General features: G+C 41.2%; 1 protein-coding gene across 1 annotated transcript; it reads left to right on the forward strand.

Annotated features, from left to right (window-relative positions):
* Positions 1-18190: 18190 nt before the first annotated feature.
* Positions 18191-20165, forward strand: LOC147900790 (light-sensor Protein kinase-like). Its single transcript, XM_087375749.1, has 2 exons — positions 18191-18341; positions 18447-20165. The coding sequence occupies exon 2, from the start codon at positions 18564-18566 to the stop codon at positions 20163-20165; it is 1602 nt and encodes a 533-aa protein (XP_087231875.1). The 5' UTR covers positions 18191-18341; positions 18447-18563.
* The last annotated feature ends 6215 nt before the right edge of the window (positions 20166-26380 follow it).

The raw sequence follows: 26380 nt of genomic DNA on the forward strand, positions 1-26380 counted from the left end.
TAACCCGAATAAAAAATTATGTGTGACCAAATGGCTCGACGGTGTCTCCAAATATGTCCACCAAGGTTTGATGGACCGGTAACAACACTTAACACTCAGGTGAGACCCCAACCATTGTCATTTGAGGAGTTCTGTGCTTTGCTTATGGAGGAGGAATTGATGCTTAAAGATCGAGATGGAGGTGGCAATGGGGATAATGCGTTCTCTGCCATTGGGAAAGGCAAAGGTGGTTCCTCCACCAAAGGTGAGTCCTCTACTAGTGGTGACAAAAAGAAGAAGGGCAGCAAGAAGAAGTTTTAGACATAATGCTTTTCCAGCAAGAAGAAGGGCCATGTGATTGCAAATTGCCAGGTCAAGAAAGCAGATGAAAAGAATGGTACCCTGAAGAAGACAGATAAGGGGAAAGAGACAGCTAACACAACGAAAGCAGAGTTGGATCTATTTCTGGCCATTGAGGAAGAGTGTTCCCCAGTTCAAGAAGCATCAATCACCACTAATTCATGCGTGTTGGATAATGGTGCCTCCTGTCACATGACCTGCAAGAAGGGTCTATATTGTTCCATGCAGCCTCTATAGGAACCCATCACCGTGATGGTTGGAAATAATGCAAAATTTCCTATTGAGGGTACATGTACGGTTTCATTTGTTTCTATAAATGGAGATGTTAAGAAACTATCTAACTGCTGTATGTTCCACAAATCAAGAGAAATCTGCTATCAGTTGCTTCCATAACTGACCTTGACCATGAAGTGAGGTTTAATAAGACAGGAGCAAAAATTAAAGGGGACCCCTCAAGGGCCATATTTTGACAAACAAACTTATCTCTAGGCTCTTTTCTAGAGATAAACATTTGTTAATATGGCCCTTGAGGGGTCCCCTTTAGGTGCAAGGGCCATATTGACCACTGTTTATCTCTAGAAAGGAGCACAATTTTTATCTCTATTCTAGCGACTTACCTCTAGATATTGGAGCCTTGCTATGGTTAGCATAGAATACATGCTAGAGCTAGCATAGACCAAATGCTATCTGATACACAAAAATGCTAATAGATAGAAAATATATTTTAAATAGTAGACAACAAATGCTAACTACAAGAGAACACATGGTACCTAACATAGAAAACACAAAGCAATTTTAAAAGAGAAAGCAATGGCAAAATAGTTTACAAAGAAAGCAGTTTTAAAAGAGAAAGCAATGGTAAAGCAGTCACAAAGCACTACTAAGCATTGACAAGCACACATACAAAGTAGTGCTAAAGCAGTGAGACCCACAAAGCACATGTAGAGTACTTTGTGGGTCTCACTACTTTAGCACTGCTTTGTATGTGTGCTTGTCAATGCTTACAGTGACCAAGCAGTTAGAAAGCAATGCCAAAGCACTACCAAACCACTCACAAGTAGTGATAAAGCACTACAAAAGCACTCACAAAAGCAAGCACAACGCCAAAGCACATGTAGAGTGCTCCATCTAAAGTCGTCTAAAAATGCAAAGCAATAACCAAGCAGTTAGAAAGTAGTGCCAAAGCACTACCAAACCAATCACAAGCAATGCAAAAGCACTAGAAAAGCTAGCAGTCACAAAGCAGTGCTAAAGCATACTAAAAACAATGACTGTTTACATTGAAAGTAGTTTTAAAAGAGAAAGCTATGGTAAAGTAGTCACGAAGCACTGCTAAGCATTGACAAGCACACATACAAAGCAGTGCTAAAGCAGTGAGACCCACAAAGCACATGTAGAGTACTTTGCATATTCCATGTAAAGCAGTCTAAAAATGAAAAGTAGTGACCAAGCAGTCAGAAAGCAGTGCCAAAGCACTACCAAACCACTACCAAAGCACTACCAAACCACTACCAAACCACTCACAAGCAGTGCAAAAGTACTCACAAAAGCAAGTAGTCACAAAGCAGTGCCAAAGCATACTGAAAGCAATGAATGTTTACATGGAAATCAGTTTTAAAAGAGAAAGTAGTGGCAAAGTAGTCACAAAGCACTGCTAAGCATTAACGAGCACACATACAAAGCAGTGCTAAAGCAATGAGACCCACAAAGCACATGTAGAGTACTTTGCATATTCCATGTAAAGCAGTCTAAAAATGCAAAGCAGTGACCAAGCAGTCAGAAAGTAGTGCCAAAGAACTACCAACCACCTCACAAGCAGTGCTAAAGCATTGCAAAAGCACTCACAAAAGCAAGTAGGCAGTGCCAAAGCAATATGAAAGCAATGACTGTTTACAGAAAAGTAGTTTTAAAAGAGAAAACTGTGGTAAAGCAACCACAAAGCATTGTCAAACCACTGAAAAGCACATGTAAAGCATTACAAAAATAGAAAAATAGAAAGCAGTGGGCAACCAGTCACGAAGCAAATATGAAATACATAAAAGCCAAACAAAATAGGGAGTGAGGGATACCAATTGATGAGCCTAAAACCATCGATTTTGCTACTATGGGGATTTTTCCAAGCAACCCTCCACCCTACAATGTGTGTCTCCCAAACATAGATTTGCAAAATAAAACTGGTGGTGGTAAGGATGGCCACGCGCAAGCACACACACCAAAATAAATTCTTTTATGTCAATAGTAAAGCCACATCCACCATAGGGCTGTGCAATCGTAAGACACGTTGAACCCTCATCTTTTGTACTGGCAATTGTTGGTGGGGATTGGAAAATACAAATAGGCTGGTTGGACTAGACTCTTTCCATCATTTTTTTGGCAAAATAATATTGTTGCTACCTCATTTGAAAGACAACAGACTTTCATGTACTTGCGCCTGCATGTCAAAACAACAAAAAAACTAAACTCAGGTAAACACAATGGACTGTGGAAACATCACAAAAAAGCCCTAAGGACTGATGCAAAGTGTATGATACATTTTATAGTCTTACCTCCAAATTAGGTATGCTCTCCTTAAAATTTGGGGCTCCTACTTTGAATCCCAGGATCTCCAATGTGTCTGTGAATGAGGCAATGTCTGCCTACAGTTTTTTGAAATTCTCCAGGTCAATTGAAGGAGCCAAAACTGATGTTTCATTTTGTGCGGTTTGGAGCTTTGTCCTCAATGTATGTACTGCTATTGGCAAATTCTCTTGGCATCGACTGTCTTTCTTGGACTTATCTATTGCATTTATAGCTGTGTCCACCTCTTCACTTGCTTGGTCAAGTCTCATCTTCACAGCATGTAGCATTTTTTGATTGTTGACTAACTCGGGCATTGTGTAGTTTACAAACGGTGTGCCCTGGCAATGTGGGATTTGGGTTGACGAAGATCAGCCTAGTTGATAGTGAAATCGTCCTTTATAGGGGCATTTTTTGTAGCCTTGCAATGATCAAGGGCAAAACCCTAGGCAAATGCAATCCCAAACTGCATATTGGGGGGTGCCTCCTGGTAAACCCAAAAGTGAAGGTTCAGAGCCTCTTGTAGAAGGTCCCGATCCCAAAGCCTTTTGGACTTCACCTCGAAGTCCTTTAACTTTCGTGTGGCTGACTGAACACAGTGAGCCATTCTCTTACCAGAAGATCATCTTTTGTAAGCCTTCGTGGGTTCTTCCCAACCATACTAAGACCATAAACATCATGAAAATCTATAGCAGTACAAGAAAATCTCTTGGCTTGAAGGTGGATGATCGAGACATTCTTGTAGCACCCGCTCAAAGAGGCAGAGACATCCATTAAAAAAGAGAGTCAGAGCTGCAATATCTAAGCTAGAGGACCTACGAGAGAAAGTAAATGGAGGTAGAACTTAGAACCTATGAGAGAGAGGATTGAGCTGAGAGCTCAAGACCTATGAGGGAGAGCAAAAGGCGATAGCTTGAGAAGTAGTGCATAGAACCTGCCAAGGAGAGAATTGAGCTGAGCTTAGGATCTGCTAGGGGGAGGATTCAACTGGGCTGGAAGACCTGCATGGGAGACAAGGGAGATGAGGTAGATGACGTGTGAGGGATGAACCAATAGCTACAATAGTTACTGAAGTAGTGGTATCATGAAAGCTTACAAGCTTATGAGTATCATGGGACACATGTGCAAAATGTCCAATCATAATTTACATCGCTCATGGATATATGTCACAAGCAAGCACTTCTTGAAAAGTGCTAAAATTGTGTTTTCTTAGCACATGCTTTTAAGCACAAAAAGCATACTGACCAAATGTGCTACCACCCCATGCCTGATCACATCAACACCATCTAGAGTTGGGGCATATTCACTCTTATGCCATGCTTCATGTGCCTCCTTGCAATACATTCTTGAAAGCTTGGTAGCTTTGCCAATACCATCTCTGTCAGTGTAGGTGGAAAAAAATTTGGTTTTGTTTGGTTGCTACACATTTGAATAGCCCTAGAGAAACCATGGAACAGACCAACCCTGCTACTTTTTAACCTATGGACTATACTATGTAGCAAAAAACACTCTAGCAGCCTACATGAGCTCATGTATTTGGCCTACACTAGTGGCAAAGTGGCAAAAGGATGCAGCTATTTCTAGCCAATCAACTTTGCCATCTTTGTAGAGTGAGGTAGCCACAACCTTCACCATATGAATTCTAGAAACATTAAGAAGCAATACATATTTGATAGAAAGGTGGTTGACATGCCCAACAATTGAAATAACATGCATTTTGAAACCTAAGGTCTCTTGCAAAAGGATGAAGCTTCAATACACAAAACAGAAGCACCCTTGGTGGCTTGCCAAAAAGAGCATCTATCTCCACCCCATGATATGAAAGTATAACCAAGCTATGGGCAAGAGGGAGCTCAAGAGTTTGGGAGGAGATATCCTCCCACCAGGAAATAGAACAAGTAGTGGCTATGCACGATGCATATAGGATCTAATAGTAGCATGGAGTAAGAGAAGCAATAGTGAGTGGCTCTGCACGGTGTGGATAGGATTTGACACAACTGTTGTTGTGTTCAAGCAATATGGCATGGCGAGAGGAAGCCATCCAACTCATCCAAGTCACTTTAGTACCTCAAGTTTCTATTATAGATGACCTAGGCCATGTACCTTTGGACCTTGTGGTGTGGCAGGTGTGGAGGAAATATTGAACTACCTTATTCCTCCTCCCATTCGAGTCAGGTTCAAATGCAACTGCCTTATTCCTCCTCCCATTACCTTCGTGCTGCTTCACAATTCATTTATGGATTTGTGTCCAATGTGGGAATGAAGCCATCATCTGAGGATGTGGCCTTTGCCTCCAACTTCTGCGATGCCCTCAACAATGATATGTATGTGCAATATCATAAGGCACAAGTTGGGGAGATCATTGACTCTCTCATAATAGAGTATTTTTGCAAGCCATCACCCGTACTAATAAAAGCTTTGTGTATTCAAGCCTCAGCCTTATGCAAGAGACCCTAGGATCCAAAACGCTTTTATTTCCACATAGATTGGACACATATCATACTGTATTTGGTTGGAGAAACATAGAAATCACTGTAGGAGTGCACCAACATTTCATTTAAAAAATTTGCAGCAAAATGCGATGTGGACCTGTTTGAAATTCCAAACTGCTCATATCGCATTTTATTGCAAATTTCTCTATTTGGCTTCTACCACCCCTGTGATTGCCTTTTCTTTGTTAGAACATGTTCTTCATGTCTTTGATCTCTTTCCAATCCTTTGTATGCAGTTTTCCAGAGTGATGGCAAGGACCAAATCAACTGCAAGGCAAGTTGGCAAAGGACCAGGTCTTGCAGCAACAGCAGCTGGGACAGGTTCCAAGAAGTTTAGTGTGCCTCCAAAGGGAAGAGCTTCACATGGCAGGAAGGGTAAGCCAATGCGCTTGCTCAAGCAAAAGGCCAAAAGATTGAATAAGGGTGCAGGTGTGCTTAGGGAAATAAGGAGGCAACAGAAAGCCATAGGTTTTGCAATACCCAAAGCACCCTTTCAAAGACTGGTGAGAGAAATTTGTGACAGTTGGAACCTTGGGTTCAGGTGGAATAGAACTGCCATTCTTTCCTTGCAGGAAATGGCAGAGGATTACCTGGAGAAATATTTTGAGGATGCAATGCTTGTAGCAGCCCATGCTCACAGGGTGACTTTGATGGCCAAAGATTTCAACACTTTGTCCAGAGTGAGATGGAGATATGACAAGCTGGTTCATCCTGTGGAATGGCAGGACATCAAAATGAGAGATATATTGCTAATTCCACCCACAAGGAAGGTCAAGGTTGATGAGGTAAAGGTTGTTGAGGTAACACACTCAAAGAACACCAGAGGGAAGGCTGCTTATGAGGACTCACTGAAGCAGCAAGTAAAAGAAACAAAATCTATGATAGATGTGGAAACTGGAAAGAAGGAGCTACACATACATAGAAGGTTGAAGGAGCTGGGCCCTGATGTAGTTGTACATATTGAGGATGAAGTTTCAGTGAATGATTTTGATTTGACAAAACAATGCTTAGCAGCATTGGCTAACAAGAATGAGTATTGCTCAGATACTCTCATTCTTGCAATGCTCTAGTAAGTGTCTTTAAATTTTACATTTTTTGCAAATCAATCCTCCTTGTAACTCTTTTATAACCTACCCTAATTATGTTCTGATCCTATGCAGCATGATGAGAAGCTGGCTTCATCCCTCTGTACAACATACAGTCCATATTGTTGATCCAGCCATTTCTTCTAGATTAAGAGATGCAAAAGAGACTCCCATGAGTATTTCCAGCTGGTTCAAACACTGCAATTTTGAAGTAATTGACATTTTGCTACTTCCATATCATAGCAGGTATGTGGGTGACTACTTCTTTTAAGATTCTTCTTTAATATTGGGAACTCTTGTAGCCTTTCATTTGCTTATGCTTTTTTCCTTATGCAGTGACCACTGGAGTTTTGTGTCTATTGACATCCAGCAGAAGCAGTGCTTTCTATTCAACTCTCTAAAAAACACACACAGAGAGCTGAAATTGTAAGTACTGTGTGTGCTTTTTGAACTCAAAACTTTATTATTTTGATACCATACTAACTAAATTATACATATTGCAGTTGTATTAGAAGGCTATTAGATGCATTGGATCATTGTCCTCCAAATGTCTCTCTGTTGGATTCAATAGAGCCATTAAGTCTAGAGGTAAAAAGTCTATTAAATGCTATGTCTTTGAACTTATTGAATAATTTTGTTTTGTGCTGATGCTCACAGTTTCTAACATTTTTTTCTAACTGTCCAGACACCACAACAAAATGATTCAAGTAGTTGTGGATGGAGGGTGCTGATCAATGCAAAATATATACTTTCAAGCTACTTTGAAAAGGAACAGCCAGATATGGTAAGGAAAAATACTTTTCATTTAGCTTGAATATAATTCATAATGATACAAAGTGTTCTAAATTATCCTCTGCCATTGCAGATGAAAGAGGATAGCTTCAGCCCCAACTATGTACATAATTTTAGAGCTCATACAATTTTGAGGTTTTTGAGCTATGCCTCCCCCAGACCTATTGTAGCAGCTACTGTGGAGCTGGGTGAAAGCTCTAAAGTACATGAAGGTGTCATACACCTTGATCCCACATATGAAGCACCTGATGTTGAGGACCAGAAGCCACAGGAGCAATCACAGAGTGCTGAGGAGGAGCAGACACAGGAGCAAAGACCTGCTGCTGATGTTGAGGAGAAGGTGGAGAAGCAGCAAAGAGAGGCTTCTGGGGCAGTGGAGGAGACAGGATGGAGCACGGACAGGATGGAGCAGCAGAGAGAAGATCCTCCAGAAAATGTAGAGCAGCCTCTGGATGAAACTGTACATAAATAGAAAATGGATGTTAGAAATATGTTCTACAGATTCAGCTAAACAATTCTGTACAAAATCTTACTTGATTGAATACAAAACCTTTCTTTATGGAGTATGTGTGATCTCAATTTTAAAATTTTCTATGTCTTTGCATTTAACTGAGCTCTCTCTTCTTCTGAGTAACTGCAAAAAAGCAATATGAATTAGAGTGGTAAATAAAACTAATAGCAATGCTTATAGAGACTAGGATAAATCAGATGGTGTACCTTTCTGTTCTTGTAGATAAATAAAAAGTCGTTTGAGATAGAACCTTCAGTCTCAAACAGAATGTCACTGCGTAATTGAGCTAGGGAGCAACATTCTCTTAACGAGATACTGGCTACCACATCACCATTCTCAATAACATCAATATCAATAAGTTTATTTTGTGCACCAAACGACTCTTCATCTTGGTCCATTGGGACAAGCTTTGAACCTAGCATTCGACTGCGCTTGTAATAAAAAGAGAAAATAAAATTTTGTGATGCAACCATGTACTTCAGTTGCATAGAAGGTTGGACCACCTCACAAAACACTGAACTACATGTCTTCTTATCCCAACCTTTATCCAAAAATTGTGGCATGCATGCCGAATTTGTTGCTTTAACTGTGAGCATTGTTTTTGAAACCTTTACTGGAAAGGTATTAAACAAGTCTACAAAAACTGTGAGAGGCATGCACAAAGAAATTTTTACTATCCTAGTGGCAATATTGGGCCTCAGAGCTTTCTGTACTTCTGTAAAAAGCTTCGCCCTATATGCCTCTGTAACACTAGAATGTGGGTGAGGCCAATCCACCGAATTCCACGCCGGAAGGTCTTGTTTTATTAATACACCATGTGTGTTAGCTTTGTCCAGCAACTGATAAAAATGATCAGTAAAAAATATACCCGATTGAGCTAGCTCTGTTGCACATCGACCTTGGTATTGTTGTTCTCCTATCGATCCATGCAGAACATCTATAAATCCCAGAATACAATCGATGTTTTGCCATGTCTCATACGATGAAGGATATAAATCTGAAATAAAACAACACAAGAATGTCAATAAGTTAAGAGAGAAAGCTTCATCTTAAAAATCCATACACCTCATGAAGGAAAAAACCAGAATAGAAAAATATACAATTAGGCCTGTGTTGCGGAAGATTTTTTGGATAGTCTCGCAAGACAAGTTCTTTATGCATATACACGTGCTGAATCAAAACTTCTTTCACGGATATCTTCCCTTTGGTGATTTTAAAATCTCGTACTCTTCCCTTCCACGATGCCAAGAAAATGTTTTTTGTATGGGGTCTTTTTCTTTTGCTAGGTTGCATGAGCACCCATGCTCCTTTCGAAACACTAAACCTTTCCCAAGTTCCTTCTGTTTTGACTGTACTTGAATTCTCTACCGACGAAATAGAAGAAGCAGGTCGACGGGGTAAGGATGTTTGGTATAATTCTGCTTTCGTAGCATTATCATCCACAGAGCGTCTTGCACAAGAACGGCCGTGGTTTTGGTTCACCATGGAGATTTTCTGAATCTGTAACAATAGCAAAGTAATGTAACTAAGATAACAATTTGAAGTTTCAAGAAAGAGAAAGTGGGCAAACAGATAGTAGACGAGAAACATCTTACTCTACGCCAAACAGGATCAAGGGAGCAGTTTTGGAAAAGGAAGGCAGTTGCACAATGAGGCAATGGTGTAGAATGGTAGACCTTTCGCACGAAAGGCGGCACAATATTTGAAAATTCAAAGGAAGGTGGAAGCGGGAAGGATCTTGTCAGATAAAATGTCAGTTTAGATTCTATCTTCTTGTCCAAAGATCTTCTACGAATAAAAAACCAATCTCCTCATTAATGTAGCACGCTTGTACTTACATAAAGTATTGTTTCTTTTTTCTATTTTCTCTTATTTTCGTGAATTTTCAACGTTACGTTGGCCTTCTATTGATTGGTTGAGAGCTTATTTTTCCAAACCGTAAAAGGCCCCAAAATGAGCTCCCTTTTTTCCTAATGTCACCAGTCTCCACAAATCCTGGCTTTTCCATTTTCCTTGCATCTTGCATCCATTCTTCATGACCTGTCATGTGGTTTGATGCACCTGAGTCAACATACCACACATCATTTTGTTCTTCTGCACTTGTCACAGAATTGGTCATATGCTGCACCATAAATAGATGCTCATTTCTGTCATCACCCTGCCTGCTAGAAGATGCATAATTGCCTTGCTGCAAATTTCCATTCATAATGTCATTCTGCTTTTTGTAGCAGTCCTTAGCCATATGACCCATTTTGCCACAATAGTAGCATTCAACATTGCTGTTTGCATTTTGGCTTCTCTACCATCCACCACGGCCTCTTTGGCTCCCCCTGCCTCTAGAGTTACCACGTCCTCCTGCATAGGACTGGTTTTCTTGCGTTTGCTGCATATTCTGATTTCTACCACGGCCTGCAGATCGGCCTCCTCTACCTCTGCCTCTACCTCTGCCAGCATTTGAGTAGAAGACAGTTTCTTTTGAAGTTCCTGCTGAAGAAGATGCACCACCATTTCTCTGCTCTTCAGAAATTAGAAGAGCAATCAGCTCCTCAAAATCAGGAAATTTTTCACGGACGGCAATGGATGTCCGGAACTGTGCATAATCCTTTCCTAGACCATTCAAGGTCACAGAAACCAAATCATCATCATCCACTGGCGACCCAATGGAAGCAAGTGCATCTGCAATTTTCTTCACTTTCATGTGGTAGTCATTTATACTCAAATTTTCTCTCTGCACATTGTGCAACTCCTGTTTGAGTTGCATTTTCCTGGCTTGCATATTTGTGCTGTACATTTTTGCCAAAGTATCCCATGCCTCCTTTGGCGTACTTGCATCCTGAATATGCACAATCATGGAGTCCGAAATGCTGATAGACAGCCAGTACATAACTTTCCTGGCTCTCTCATGCCATCCTTTGAATGCCTGCATTTCCTGTTGACTTGGAACATTAGGAAGAACAGGTTCTTCTTCATTTCCTGTAATGAATTCCCAATAGCCTTTTCCCATCAAGAAATTCGCCATTCTAAACTTCCATGCCTGGAAGTTGTTCTTGTCAAGCTTTTCAGTGACAATCTGTGAAAGAGAATTAGATGCCATTACAGAACACTGCAAAATATTCTGTCACTGTAAAAAAACACAGCTTTTGCCTCACACGGGCAGATTTGCAAAACTGACGAAAGTGGTATTTCACCACACAGTCACTTCCTAGTGACGATTTTGCATCAACAGGCAATAGGCATGAATCTGCAACTCCCAATATCTCTGCACATAGGCATACGATGCAATTTCTGCGGCACCTTTCCACCGACTAGCCGTGCAGTGGTCGCACAGCAAAAAACAGGGCCTTTTTCTGAGTGCCTGCGAAGAACTTCCGCCTTCAAAAGGGGCCCCGAAACGGCCTCAAATCAGAAAAATATTGCGCTCTCACCACACCGTGAAGGGCGTCTCAATCTGAAACAGTGCACTCCTGCACTTCTGGCTGTGCTACCTGCAGAGATTTGCTCCCAAACTCGAAATAGGAAAGCAACACTAGTCCTCTTACCAGGACACCACGAACTTGGCTTGCTTTCTTGAGCTCCTTACCATGAACAAGGCTCTGATACCATGTGAAGATAGTGGGAGAGAGGGAAGGAGTCTCACTTGAAGCTTGCTCACAATCACAATGGGGGAATACACACAAAGGTGGAGGCTGAAAACAGTTTTCCTCTTCTTAGTTGTGTAAGCCAAAAAGAACTCAAGTACAAAGAAATAGAAGAACCCTATATGTGGGTCTCAAACCAAACTCAACTAACTAAGGTGGCATACTAACTGAGCCACGAACTAGTGTAGATAAGGATAGCTGTCATCCAGCTATTATTTGTGGGCAGTGTACCAACCGCATCTCCAGCTAACAAGTCGGTGACATAAATGCACAACAGTCACCCTGGCATATCGCGAGTGGAGCTCGATATCTCAACACTTCTTTCATTGATATCAGATGAGATGCATCATGAATGAAGCTCACACTTATCTATAAAGGCATAATTGTTGGAATTCTAGCCAGCCACTCCTAGATGCCACCACATGGCTGGATGCACCAAGTATGAGGGGGTCCCACTCCCAGTTCCCCACCCGCTAGCCACACATCCTTATTCAACCCCCAACAAAAGGCTAATGGGATTGAAGGAGGGTTATATCACCTTCTCAATATAGACCAAGGATCTTGAAATCATCCCATGCTTATGGGATTACTCTTCTTTTATCCTCGTGTTACTTGTGCATGCCAAGGGCCTTTTAGACCCCTCAATCTCTTTATTTGTCCATGGTACCATGAGGGTGTTAGGACCACATCAAGTGCCTTTTTCAACACCCCCCATGGTCCTAACACTCGAATATAGAAGCTGGGTCTAATATAGTCACCACCCACAATTAGGCTGGCTCCATCACGTAACAACTAACCCAAACTCAAGGCTAGAGCCACCAATCAAACATCTGCACACTTCACTAATCCAGGTCATCAATTCTGGCACCAATTATCAAACCAAGGATAGCACAAGGGTCATCACTTCTTGCATATGTAGCTGCTAGAGAATTACACATAGCAGCTTCCATAAACAATCGCCACCACCATGTCAAAACTTGTTGAATATGTAGTGACCCAGATGTGTCTGTTCGTAGAATGCCTTGCTCTGATACCATTTGGAAAATTTTCCCAGCCACCACTGCCAAATGCTACCACATGACATTACGCACTAGATGTGCCAAGTCCAGGGGCTCCCACTCCCCAACATCCTACCCATGCATAGCCTCTTTCAACCCCCAGCAAAAATTTTGTGGGATTGAATGATGGTTCTATGAACTTCTCAATATATACAAGGATCTTGAAAACATCTCCCATGCTTATGGGATTACTCTTTGTTTATCCACGTGTCTTCTATTATGGATGCAAAGGTCCTTTTAGACCCCTCAATCTCCTTATTTGTCCATGGTACCATGAGGGGGTTAGGACCATACCAAGGTCCCTTTTCCAACATAATTTTGTATTTAAATAATATATATTCCCTCATAGAAACCATCAATGCTATATTCCCTCACAGGAACCATCAATGCTATAGCTAAAAGAAAAGCAAAAGAGAAGCCGTTGAGGAGGAAGGGAGGAGGCTAGCTATATCAATACATAAAAGCAATATTTCAATGCTAACTATTTCTTAGAGTTCCAAGAGACACATATTATTATGACATAGTAATGGAAACATAAGAGTACTATTTAAAAACGTGGTAGATGCTTCATAGGATTGCAACATTTCCTTGCTATGTAAGGATGCTAGTCTAGTGCTATGCAAAGGTTGTTGCCACTACTACTACACAACATTGTTGTCTCATACTAAACAAGTATTGTATTCCTTAAGTTGTACTACTTGATATTATAACATTTACAAATGCTACACATTCTTACTATGTCATATAAAGAACTATTTAATTAGTCATACTTCAAAGTGTGGTCATAATTGCTATGTACTATCTTTCATCTTGTACTAGTTCTATGTAATTGCTATGTACTACTTCAAAGTGGTGGTGGGGGTAATTGCTATGTGCTACCTTTCATAGTGTAGTAGTGCTAATTGCCACCTTGTAGTGCTATTTGGTGGCATACTAGTACATAACAACCCTATTTCATCAGTAAATGCTAATTACAAAGGCCCAAATACCACAACGTAGTACTATATCAGTGCCACACAACAAAAAGCCCTACAGTATAACACTTGCAACAACGTGTACATTGCACTAGCTAAACTACTAACCACCACCCCTAATCATTAATAGTGCTTACTATCATCTTGCAGTGCTATTCCATATAATAGTAATATTTAGGACTAACATTACATACTACAAAAGCATCCAATGGCTAACAACATGAAAACAGGATCCCCATATGCCCCCTCAAAAGTCAGTTGAGGATCCGAAAATTGTACAAGCCAATAGATTGCACTCTAGGTGACAAAGCCATCATGAAGCCCAGTGGTGATCAGATGTTCATCTTTATCAAAATATCCTACGTGGGTGCAAACGCCCCAACAACTAAAAAACTTGTGGAATTTTGGACTTTAGAACAACAAAAATCAGAATTTGTAAGATTGGATATATTCTAGTCTTACAAAGGTATATTTCTCTATCACCTTAGCGGACATGCAAATTCTTTGAATTTTCATCCAAGTGGTGATCAGCTGTTCATCTATATCGAAATATCCTATGCGGGTGTAGATGTCCCAACAACTAAAAAAGTTGTGGAATTTTGGACTTTAGAGAAAAAAATATGGATTTGTAAGATTGGATATATTCTAGTCTTACAAAGGAAACCAGTCAATGGTTTTAGACTTAAGCCTTACATTGGTCTTGATCCCACACATGCTAAGATCAACACAATTTCACTGCAGAACCCTTCTGAGGTACACAGTTATACAGTCTTTGTTCAACAAATCAGCTAACTAATGGGGTAGCATGTACCATTTCAAAGCAGACTTATATCTTGAAAAGAAGCAACTATCATAAAGATATATTCCTACCGAAGCTTTTATGGATCTCCATCTCAATTCAACAATAGGACCAAGACAACATAGAAGACATCACACCCAGTACCCATAATTGCGAGATAACACTTCTGTCACGACAAAAACCTACCAAGAGGCTTTTCAAAATTCAGCACAAATACAATGGGAGTTCGCTAACTACTACTGCTTAGAATTCCAAGTGCTACTTGATATTAGCCCTTGTAAATGCTACAAAACATTCTATCTCATACTAAAGCATTGTTAACGAATGTAGTGTGGCAATGGTAGATAGCAATGTACTACTCTTATTTCATAGTGTAGCAGTACGAGCTCCTTATGGTGCTATTTGGTGGCATGGCAATACATAGAAGCCTTGTAGGATTTCTAAGTGATGCTAAGAAGAAGTCATTACTATATAGTAGCCTTGTACCAATGCCACATAGTAGAAATAACTACAACTTAGCAATTTCAAGTAGCACATTATAAGTTATCTAACTACTACAATGTGCTAACTATTGCTAGCACATTATAGTAGTTGACTACTACTACATAGCATGACTAATCGTGCTATAGTAGTGCCAAATGGAACTTGTAAAGAACATCTTGTGGTTCACCTTTGTGCTATTTCAAATAATAATAATTTGCATACTATACTTTTTTTGCTAAATATTTCTTTATAATCCCAAGTGCCACATGTTATGTGACACAGTAATGGGAACTAGTAGCATACCAATACTATTTCAAAGTGTAAAAGTGGTATAACATTGTATTGCAACATGGTATGTCATGGTCTAGAATTGTCATTTATGACATAGGAGTGCTGCACCAAGGCTTCTAATCACTTCAGTGGTGGTGCTAATTTCTTGTACTACTATTGTTTCATAGTGTAGAAGCATTGATTGTAGAGCTATAGTATACCACTATTTATCCACATTACCACCACATTGTGGTGGTGATAATTGCCTTGTACTACTATTGCTTCATAGTGTTGAAGTGTTGACTATTATCTTTTAGTGCTATTTCAATGAATTGCAATATATAATGCTCTATTCCATATTATAGCAACATTAACCACTATGTTGTGCTATCATATTATAGTGCTATTTCAAAAAATTGCAATACATAGTGCTGCTATTGCATATTATAGCATTATTAATCACTAACACAAATTAAGAAAGGGGACCCCTCAATGCAAAATATGTGAACAATTATGGGACTCCAATGGAGGCCTCATGTGACCCATCCAATTAAGGTAAATACATTTTCTTTGGTTAAATTAGAAGTAGCTACAACCACCTCTAAAATAACTCAAAGAACTAGCATGGTGGTCACAACAAGCCAATGCCAGCACGATGGTCATGGATCTAGATCAATGCAAAAAAGATGCATGCATATGACAGGTGGAGAGCTATGAGTAGATGGAAGATGGCAGGTTGTGGGTAGATGTCTAATGGACAAAGATGCATCACAAAGACTATGCAGGGAAGAAGTGTTTGTGTAGTTACATGTGTCAAGCTCTATAATGTTCATAATAGCAAGACTTGATAGATTGCATCTCATTATTATACCAGTAAGGCAATCATTACATCAGGAAAAATGATTGGCTACACCCGATTGTGCATTGACCTAGAAAGACTAAATTCTTCTAACATACTTTTTGTGTAGAGAGAGAAAATCATTGGTATACACTTTGTATAGAGACAAAAAAATACTTGACACTCCCTTTGTGTACATCTAGATAGAGAATCCTTGGTATACACTTTGTATACAGATAAAAGATCCTTGACATAGAAATGCATAGATATAATATAAGCTCAAGAATATGTATAAATACCTCTTAATGGAAATGAGATCCCACTTTTTGGTTTTCAGTCTTCAATTCATTTCAAATGTTCTTATAATCGATCTCCTTATTTTCTTACTCCCTTACACTATGAACGTGCGCACTAGCATCCCTCGATCTTGTAGCCCATACTCTTGCTCTCCCTCCTCTTCCTCCATTCCTCCTCTATCTCCACCTTCCCCTCTCGATGCCTCCTTCCTCCGCCTCCTCCTCCTCCTCCCACCTCTTGCTTCTAATCTCCCTTTGCATCCACTTTCCCACTCATCCGCTATGGAACCAATCGGTGGAAGGTCACATGATTCGCAAGTATTATTCTTATATAAAGAATCCATTTTTTCATTCATAGCAGTTTTTGTCTACTACATCTTCAAAGTACACTGCCTCTTATGTAGCCATGATGGTAGTCATAAGAGCATAGTTGGTATTTTCAACCTCAATTGCTTTGCCTCTCTTAGCATATGTCAATCTTGATGGATGGGCCATTCACCTGGGATCCTACTCAATATCTCACTCACCAGACACAACTCATCTTGGGACAGCATAAATTTAACCCTAGCCTGTAAGGGAGACAACCAATCACCCGTGAATCGGTCCTAGAGGTCCTCCCACACAAGAATCCCCTTTGCTGCTATCCTCCCTGCCAAACCTTCCTTCCCCATCGCAAAGCACCCTCCACCTGGCCACGCTGCTTGCCACCATGGTGACAGTCTAAGGGAGAAGTCCAAGCCACCCGCGGGTAGTCCTTTCCACTTGAGCAACATGATGCCCTCCTTCCATGCAACAACTAGCCTGTAGTGAAAGCTAGACTTTAGACAGAGCGGGGCAACAAAAAAGACCTTAGTCCACATGTCCATATTCGGGAAGTATCTGACAGAGGCAGAGCGGATTGCCTCCTCTAGAAAACATGTCCACGGCTCCTTAGAATCCAAGAACTATGCCCATAGTTTCAAAAGGAAGGAGATCGACCTTCTCCTCAAGTTAAGGGTACCAAAACCCCCCAACTTCTTAGGAGAGTAGAGGACGGACCACGAGAGCCACTTCCACCTTGTCTTCTTCCAAATGAAGGATCTCAGTTCCTTTTCGATCTGCAGCAAATGAGTCTTCCAGAAAGCACATACTGACAGTATGTAGAAAGTAGATGGGGCTAGGATGTGTTTGACCCTGTGCATCTATCCAGCAAGCTCAGAGGGACCTTAGACCAAACCTCGATCTTTGACTTGAACTTAGGCCACCACCACAAAAACCGTTGTCTTATGGAGATGCCTATCCCTATGGGGACCCCAAGGTGTCTAATCACGTGCCCTCTTGGAACCCATTGGATACCTATGGCTCTCATCCATTCCAGCGGCTCTTTCCTAGACACATACAGAGCCTTCAACTTCTCCCACTGTATCTTGGAGCCCGAGGCTTCACAGTGCATCTCAAATAGCCCAAGCATGAGCTTTAGCTATTTCGGGTCTGCCTTACAAATGGAATTTGAGTCATCTGCAAACAGTTGTGCAAATAGTGGATCGTTACTCCCAGGGATTCTCATGGGGTCAAGAGATCCCCTTGCAATCAGCCTCCTAAACATGGCAAGCAACGGTTCAGTAACGGATACACCCAGATTCTCATGGGGTCAAGAGATCCCCTTGCAATCAGCCTCCTAAACATGGCAAGCAACGGTTCAGTAACGGATACATGGGAATCCCGTTACTGAACTGTTGCTTGCCATGTTGAGGAGGCTGATTGCAAGGGGATCTCTCGACCCCATGAGAATCCCTGGGAGTAACGATCCACTATTTGCACAATTATTATGGATGCTACTATCCAGGTTAGATGGCTAGTGGCCAGTTGGTTGGATGAAGCTGCTAGAGCTCGTTTGCAGAGTGTCTCTATGAAACTTCGTTTGGTGGTTTTTGAGTAATATATGAGTAGACCTCTTCAATTAAAAGAAAAGAAATTGCGAATGATCTTCTTAATGACAGGGAGTTCCTGGGATTGATGGTGGCTTCATAAGTTGAGTGGCTGGGCAATAAGAAGTTCACAGGGCATGCGGATTTAGAAGAAGCTTCGTGGGTGTAAATACGTGTGACTTTTTAGCCTCCCCCCTTTACCGCTTCTTGTGGCTCCTGGAGTCCCGGTGTTGAAGGATTGCTTGTGTGCTAGCCGACTTCTTTGCTAGTCTATCGACCCATCTCATCCTCGACCGCACACAGGTGCCTTTACCATTTTCGCCTTCCATTGTCCTCTTTGCTTTTGGAGATCGTTCATTCCACCTATGTCCCAGTCTCTCCTCAGAACATTTACCATCGGAATCGCAGATTTATGCTATCTATTTGCTGGTCATCGAGTCGCAGGATAAGGTCTAAATCGGACAACCATTTCGCAAAATTTCCCAACAATCCGTCAATCGGAAGAAGCATTAGGTGACTGCGACGATGGGATCGTGCAGCGGGGAGGAGTTGGCTAGAAATTGGGACAACTGGCTTTCTCTGCTCATGGAAGTTGCTCAGAAAGGAAGCATCCGAGGGCGACCTATTACTTTGAATTCAAAGCAATGCCATCATCTGGCCAGCACCTGCTGCACAAAGTTAGAAGAACTGCGCGGTAGCCACATGCATTCTACGTGCGATGAACTGATGAAGAATCTCCAACGTGTCATGGGCCAGATTGAGGCCTATTTCCTGGCTTGTTCAGAAGGTGCCTGGCTGCAGCATTTGGCATCCAATCTCAACACAGGAGAGGCATATGTGATTCACCTTCACGATTTCATGTGGTGTATTGCTCTTTTAGATGCAGTTCTTCATCATTTCAGAGGATTACCATTCGAAGAAGTGTTACGAAAAAGGATAGCCGAATGTGACCAAGTCTTAAGCAGTGAGGATCTTTCAGAACATGTTCGTGTGGATAGAGACGTTATGGTTAGCCGGATGTACTTGATGAAGAAGAAATATGCTCGCATGGGCTACTTCAGGAAGAGATTCCTGAGCCCTGAAAAGCGCAACGCTTACCAAATAGCGGTTTTCAGGTGTGGGGCAGTCGAGGCTGAGGAGGATTTTCGTTTTAAGATTGACCCAGAAGATATCTGCAAGATCAACAGCCGCTTTATAGGGGCTGGTAGTTCAGGTGCCGTCTTTGAGCGAACTTGGTTGGGCCAGAGAGTCGCAGTAAAAGAGTTTTCATTAAGGAGTTTCACATTGATAAGAAAGGCAGCCATGCTTGCGAGTTTGAGCAGTCCATATACCCTTAAGGTGATAGGATGGTCACACAATTCAAGGGTCGGTTTGTTCCAAATAGTGACGGAGCTAATGAGTGGTGATCTTGATTCTGACATGCAAGCTAGAGCAGCCGCGCGGAAGCCTAGACTGACTCTAAATGTGATTGTAGATATCATTTTCCAAGTTTCTAGAGGCATGGAATATCTGCACAAAATGAAGGTGATCCATAGAGATTTGAAGCCCTCCAACGTTCTCGTAAATCCAAGCAGTGTAAAGTCATTGGACGAGAAAGGCTATATAGAAATAAAATTGGCAGACTTTGGCATGTGGAAACTTAATGAAGACTACTTCCCAAGAGAGAAGGCGGGCACCGGTTATTATAGGGCACCGGAAGTTCTTGGTCATGTAGGTCCAGATGAGTCTGACGATATCATTGTTGTCCCTGAGAAATACACTGTAAAGGCTGATGTCTTCAGTTTTGCCATACTTTGTTACGAGATTCTCACAGGCGAAGCTCCGAAGTGCTTTGCAAACGTGCAGCCGAAGGAAGTATACAAGCGAGTCACTGAGAATGCGAGGCCAGAGTTGCCATCAAGCTGTCCGCCCGTTCTTGCAGACTGCATCAAGCGATGTTGGGATTGTGATGCACGTCGTCGCCCATCTTTTGCACAAATATCTCAGGTGCTAAGATACGTGAAGTTAAGTCTGACAAAGGTCAGTTCTCTCCCTGTAACTAAATTTTCTATGTTGCTCGATGAATTTGTGAAACATGAGCTCCCCATTGTGACTACAAAGTTAGATGAGGAAGGGGAGACTGAATGATTGGGTTTCTTGGTACAAAGCAATGCAAAACTGCTTCCATGATTTTTACTTGCCCTTGAGGCTATACACTGTGGATTAGTCATGGCCGCACAAGAACGTACGAAAAGACCCTTGCCATACATACCAACTTCTACGATTGTGTCCAAAAATATCTACTTTGAAAATTACAACTATGTCTAAAAATACCTACGAACATATGAAAATAAATCGCATTGAAATTATTTTTTGGGGAAGTGAACGTTACCCCGTAGACTTTATCACCAAAAAGAGGACAAACAGCGCAGATTATAAAACTAAAACAAAGCAGAGTCTCTCTCTTTGCAAGCACCTACTTTTCTAGATACCTTGTGAATGTTCCTCCTGATTCCTACTCAATCAGGTCAAACTAACCCGACTCCAATCCTTAAAGACAAAATTATTTTGGGTCACAGTCCCTCTAACTATCGGCCATGTCTGTTCTAGATCTACAGTAAAGATGTTCTTATAACCTAGAAGACTTGGAACTTCCCCATTATTTTTTAATTCCTTATGGTGATTGCCACTATCATGCGAGCAGGCATGGCGAACTTCCAGAATAAGTGTAAGCATTCCCTTCTCTAAGGCATAATAGGAGCCTTCTCCCTTAGATTTGTGCCACATCAAATGGGAATCCGAATTCCCTTCTCTAAGTCTGGGTAGAACTGCCCTTATGATCATGTTGCATTAGCCTTAGAGAAGGGAATTCGGATTCCCATTTGATGTGGCACAAATCTAAGGGAGAAGGCTCCTATTATGCCGTGTGCACAAGCCTGTGGAGTGACACATGGTTCTTTCTCGATGAGAGACGCGGCTAGTCAGGTTCTACACAAAACCTATGTAGGGTCTAATGTTCACGACAAAATCCGGATGCCAATAATTGCATAACGCCATCACTTGGGCCGGGCTGCTATAATTGGTTTAGAAGCACTTAGTACTTTCCCCAATTGTCAAAGGAATTTATTTTTCTCCTTGTTCATCATTGGACAGGTGACCGTAATCGTTGATGAGTTGATACGAACCGAGTATGATTTTTTCTTGAGTTCAAACCCATAAGCTTATAGTTCCGAGCTTCATTCCAATTACCTTTCATGATATACCCTTTCCTAGAGAAATGGTGTTGTGCACCCTTTTGATGCTTCCACCCCATATCCTTTGTGTTTGTCTCCAAGGTTCGCACAAATACTTACCAACCACGTAGTATCAAAAATACAACACCAACATAGAATGTGCACCTAAACCACAAACCACAAAACACTACAAATATGGTGTTATTCTTGTCCTACCACAAGTACATTGCTTCAAGCATATACCAAAGATGTAAAGATGCATATATTGGAGTCATGATCATGATCATATCCATGCCTTTAAAAAATGCAAACATAGCATAGTCAAAGTGTTTTGGACAACATGCAATCTAAACACTATATTGGTCAATTATTGAAAATAGCATAAAACCATAACATTAGAGATGTACCCTAGGGTATGGAGTCCCCACACACCTTAAGGACTACTACATACCACCTAACCCTTGAATGAATGATTGGTGTGCGTAAGGGTATTCAAGGATATTAATTTGAACTAAAAACCCTCCATTTGCTAATGATATCTCCCCCACCTGCCAATTCAAAGTTGGCCCTCATTGGCCTCCAAACCAATGTGATCCCCACATCTCTCAGTATCATCTACATACTTGAGGCTTTCTCTCTTCCTTCTCATCATGATGTTGGTCTTCCCCCTCAGTATCATGGAGAAGCTCTTCATGTGTCCCACTAAATGTCTCGAGTCCAACATCTTTGCTAGTTGAGTCCTCTTGCCTCCACTCTTATTAGAAAATGTAGTATTTCCTCTTCTGCTTCCTATTCCTCTAGAAGAGTGGACTACATCATGTATATACTCATGTTTGGTACGGTAATCCTCTCTCTCTCTCTCTCTCTCTCTCTTATAATGTTGAGAGGACTAATTTTTTTAATAAAATTATATAATTTGATCATTTGGCTGGATAGAGTCTTATAAATACATCATGATATGAGCTATACTTTGAGAGTTATGACCATCATCATGTCTCCATGAACAATTTTACTAGTGAAAGGGCCCTAGAAAGATGGCAAAATTTAATTTTGAGTACAGAGTCAGATACAACACAAAAAGTACATCACATTTTATTTTTACATCTCATCAATCCAAGCTATGGTTAGAAAGTTATGAGCAATCCAAGTACATCTCATGGGCTTTTAAAAGACTGAAATCCATTTATTTATTTTCAATTTAAATGCATCCAAAATAAGCTCAAATGACCTTTTTGCTAGCAAAAGGGTCCTATGAGCTTATTTTTAACTAAAGAGCCTAAAGGACTTATGAAATTTTGGTTTATTCAGTCTTTGGACAACAATTGTTTTTGAAAGGATATGAGGAGATATTTTTTCTTAGCCAAGATGTAGTCAAAAGTAGGGGTTTTCATCCTTCTAGGACCCTTTCACCAGTGAAAGGGTCCCTGGATATGTGACGAGCCTCAAAGCGTAGCTCAGATTTGGTAAGATATAAAAAGATGTAATTTTTGTGATCCATCTAACAATGCAATCAGGTCGGCATTAGGGGGTATCGTACTCCTCGGATTTGCTAGGTTGGGGGTTCCTTGTGGTTCTAGGTCAGTCCCCAACACTTGTTGAGATATCGAGCTCCACTCGTGATATGCCAAGGTGACCGTTGTCCATTTATGTCATCGACTTGTTAGCTACAGATGCGGTTGGTACACCGCCCATGAATAATAGCTGGATGACACCTATCTTTATGTACCCTAGTTAGTGGCTCAGTTGGTATGCCACCTTAGTTAGCTGAGTTTGGTTTGAGACCCACATATAGGGTTCACCTATTCTTTTGTACTTAGAGTTCTTTTGGCTTTCACAACTAAGAAGAGGAAAATTGTTTTCAGCCTCCACCTTTGTGTATATTCCCCCATTGTGTATGTGAGAAAGCTGCAAGTGAGACTCCTTACTTCTCTCCCACTCTCTTCACATGGTATCAGAGCTCGGTTCATGGTAAGGAGCGCAAGAAAGCAAACCAAGTTCACGGTGTCTTGGTAAGAGGATCATTGTTGCTTTCCTTTTTCGACTTTGGGAGCAAATCTCTATAGGTAGCACAGCCAGAAAGTGCAAGAGTGCACTGTCTCAGATTGGGACGCCCTTCGCGGTGCGGCGAGAGGTGACATTGTTTTTTTGATTCGAGGCCATTTTGGGGCCCGTTTTGGTGGCAGAAATTTTTCGCATGCACTTAGAAAAGCACCTTGGTTTTGCTGTGCGACCACTGTTCTACACGTCGGTGAAAAGTTGCCACAAAAATTGCATCGTATGCCTATGCCCAAAGATATTGGGAGTGACAGAATCATTCTTATTGCTTGTTGATGCAAAATTGTCACTAGGAAGTGACTATGTGGTCCAATACCACTTTTGTCAGTTTTGCAAATTTGTGCTTGTGAGGCAGAAGTTGTGTTTTTTGCAATGATGGAATATTGCATCGTATGCCTGTGCCCAGAGATATTGGGAGTGACACAATCATTCTTATTGCCTATTAATGCAAAATCGTCACTAGGAAGTGACTGTGTGGTCAAATACCACTTTCGTCAGTTTTGCAAATTTGCCCTTGTGAGGTAGAAGTTGTGTTTTCTGCAGTGACAGAATATTTTTGCAGTGTTCTATAATGGTGTTTGATGCTCTTTCATAGATAGTCACTGAAAAGCTTGACAAGAACAACTTCCAAGCATGGAAGTTTAGGAGGATGAATTTCCTTAAGGGAAAAGGCTATTGGGAGTTCATCACTGGAGCTAAACAAGAACCAGTTATTCCTAATGTTCCCAATCAATAGGAGTTGCAGGCATTTAAAGGCTAGCATGAGAGAGCCAGAAAAGTTATGTATTGGATGTCTTTCAGTATTTCAAATTCTATGATTGTGCATATTCAGGATGCAAGCACACTGAAGGAAGCATGGGATACTTTGACAAAAATGTATAGCACAAATACACAAGCCAGCAAAATGCAGCTCAAGCAGGAGTTGCATAATGTGCAGAGAGAAAATATGAGCATCAATGACTACCACATGGAGGTGAAGAAGATTGCAGATGCACTTGCTTCTATTGGGTCACCAGTGAAAGATGATGATTTTAGTAAATCCCAAACAACCACCACGCTTGTTTTAGTAAATCCCAAATTAATCCCAAATAGTATACTAATCCCAAACAACCACCACGCTTGTTTTAGTGAGAATGATTGTGCATGAGGGACAATCTAACTCATAGGTTTAGATTAGCATTTAGTCAGATTCGGACTGTAATAACAATGATTGTGCATGAGGGACCATCTAATTCACAGGCTCAGATTAGCATTGAGTCGAAATCAAACTGTAATAACAATGACTTTGCATGGGGGACCATCTAGTTCACAAGCTTAGATTAGCATTGAGTCAGTTCATCAGACTGTAATAACAATAGTTCTCGTTCTTATGATGACAACTATTATTATTATAGTTTGATGAACCGACTCAATGCTAATCTGATGTCCTATTTTGATCTTGCCTTTCTTTAAGGCAGTTGACTATAATAACAATGACTTTGCATGAGGGGCCATCTAATTCATAGGCTTAGATTAGCATTGAGTCAGAATTAGACTATAATAACAATGATTTTGCATGAGGGACCATGTAATTCGTATGCTCAGATTAGTATTAAGCTGGAGTTAGATTGTAATAACATATTAGACTGTTAAAATTTTAGAATTTCTAGTCATAATGGCCATTGAATTATTATGATATTGGCTTTGATGATTGAGAAATTCTCCCATGGCAACCATTTAACACACATCATGGCTAAACGATGATGTATATGCTAGTCTAGGCTACCAGCAAGCTGGGTGCATGTGCCACCGCTCCTCCCCCCTCATCCCATTGAATTTTTATGATCTTGGCTCCGATGACCAAGAAATTCTCCCATGGCAACCATCTGATTGCATGTCATGGTGGCTAGATGATGATGTACATGACCGCCTACGCTAGGCTGGGCTACATGCAAGCTAGGTGCATGTGCCACCACTCCTCCCCCCTCATCCCATTGAATTATTATGGTTTTGGCTCTAATGATCGAGAAATTCTCCCATGTCAACCATCTAATTGCATGACATGGCTAGAAGATTATGTATATGACTGCCTATGCTAGGCTGGGCTACCAACAAAATCCAACAGGTGGATTGTGTGCTCTTAGCAGTGATAGGCACCCAGAGTCACGCAAACTGACATAAGAAATGAAGGGGAAAAGAGTGGGAGGGCAGAAAGTCTAGCTATATAAAGGCCTTAAGGACAGAGAAACAATTCACCGCACCCAAAAAAATCCCTCTCCTACCCCCTTCCATGCTCTCCAAGCCCCCTTCCACCCCTGTGATGAATCTTCTACTGCAACCTTGATGCCCCTTCTACATAATGTTGCCCAAGTCATGGAATCCATTGTTTGCATTGGCTCTCCATCCTACAACACTCTACCAGCCATAGCCATGACCCAGGGAGTTGCAGGATGGGGAGCCAAGGGAAATGGGTCTTAAGGGGAGGATTGTAGAACGGATTTCATGTCCGTCACATTTGATCCCGTTCTTAGCTCTATGAATGTCCTCATGTTGGAGACCCTTCCAAGCTTTCATTTCAAGGTCTTGACCTGTTCAAGTAGCCAAGGTTTTTTCAACATTGTTCCCTTCTTTTGGTTAGCAAGCTGGATGGCAAACAAGCTGGTATTGGTGTTGTATTTGGAGACCTCCATCAAGAGGTGTAGACCTAGCCTATAGTGGTAGAGAACTAGCTCCTACCTAAGCACACGAGGCCTTTTCTATGCCTTTCCATTTCCTTTTGACCAAAGGTGAGGGTCAAAAGATGTTTGGCATCTCTCATACCGTCATTGTTCTGTCAGGTTGGGGGTCCATGGGTGGGGGAAAGGAGAACTCAACCTGGCAGCATATCATTTGTCGTTCTATCGGGAATTGGGAGAGAACTCAACTTGTGTGTAGAGCTGATCGTAATTGAGCATAGCCTTTAGTACTGGGGGAGGAAAACTCAACCTGGTGGTGAGCTCATATACACACAGAGCATCAGTGTGTTGGAGCTCACCACCAGATTGAGTTCTCCTTCCCACTGTCAAAGGTTTTACTCGATTATAGGGAGCTCACCAC

The sequence above is a fragment of the Dipteris shenzhenensis genome, chromosome 6 (genome assembly GCF_047967505.1).
Source record: "Dipteris shenzhenensis isolate YYH24624 ecotype China chromosome 6, Dip_SZ_1.0, whole genome shotgun sequence".
Taxonomy (NCBI): Eukaryota; Viridiplantae; Streptophyta; class Polypodiopsida; order Gleicheniales; family Dipteridaceae; genus Dipteris; species Dipteris shenzhenensis.

Coding starts and splice junctions, on each gene's coding strand:
- LOC147900790 (XM_087375749.1), top strand. CDS start 18,564: ATGGGATCGTGCAGCGGGGAGGAGTTGGCTAGAAATTGGGACAACTGG.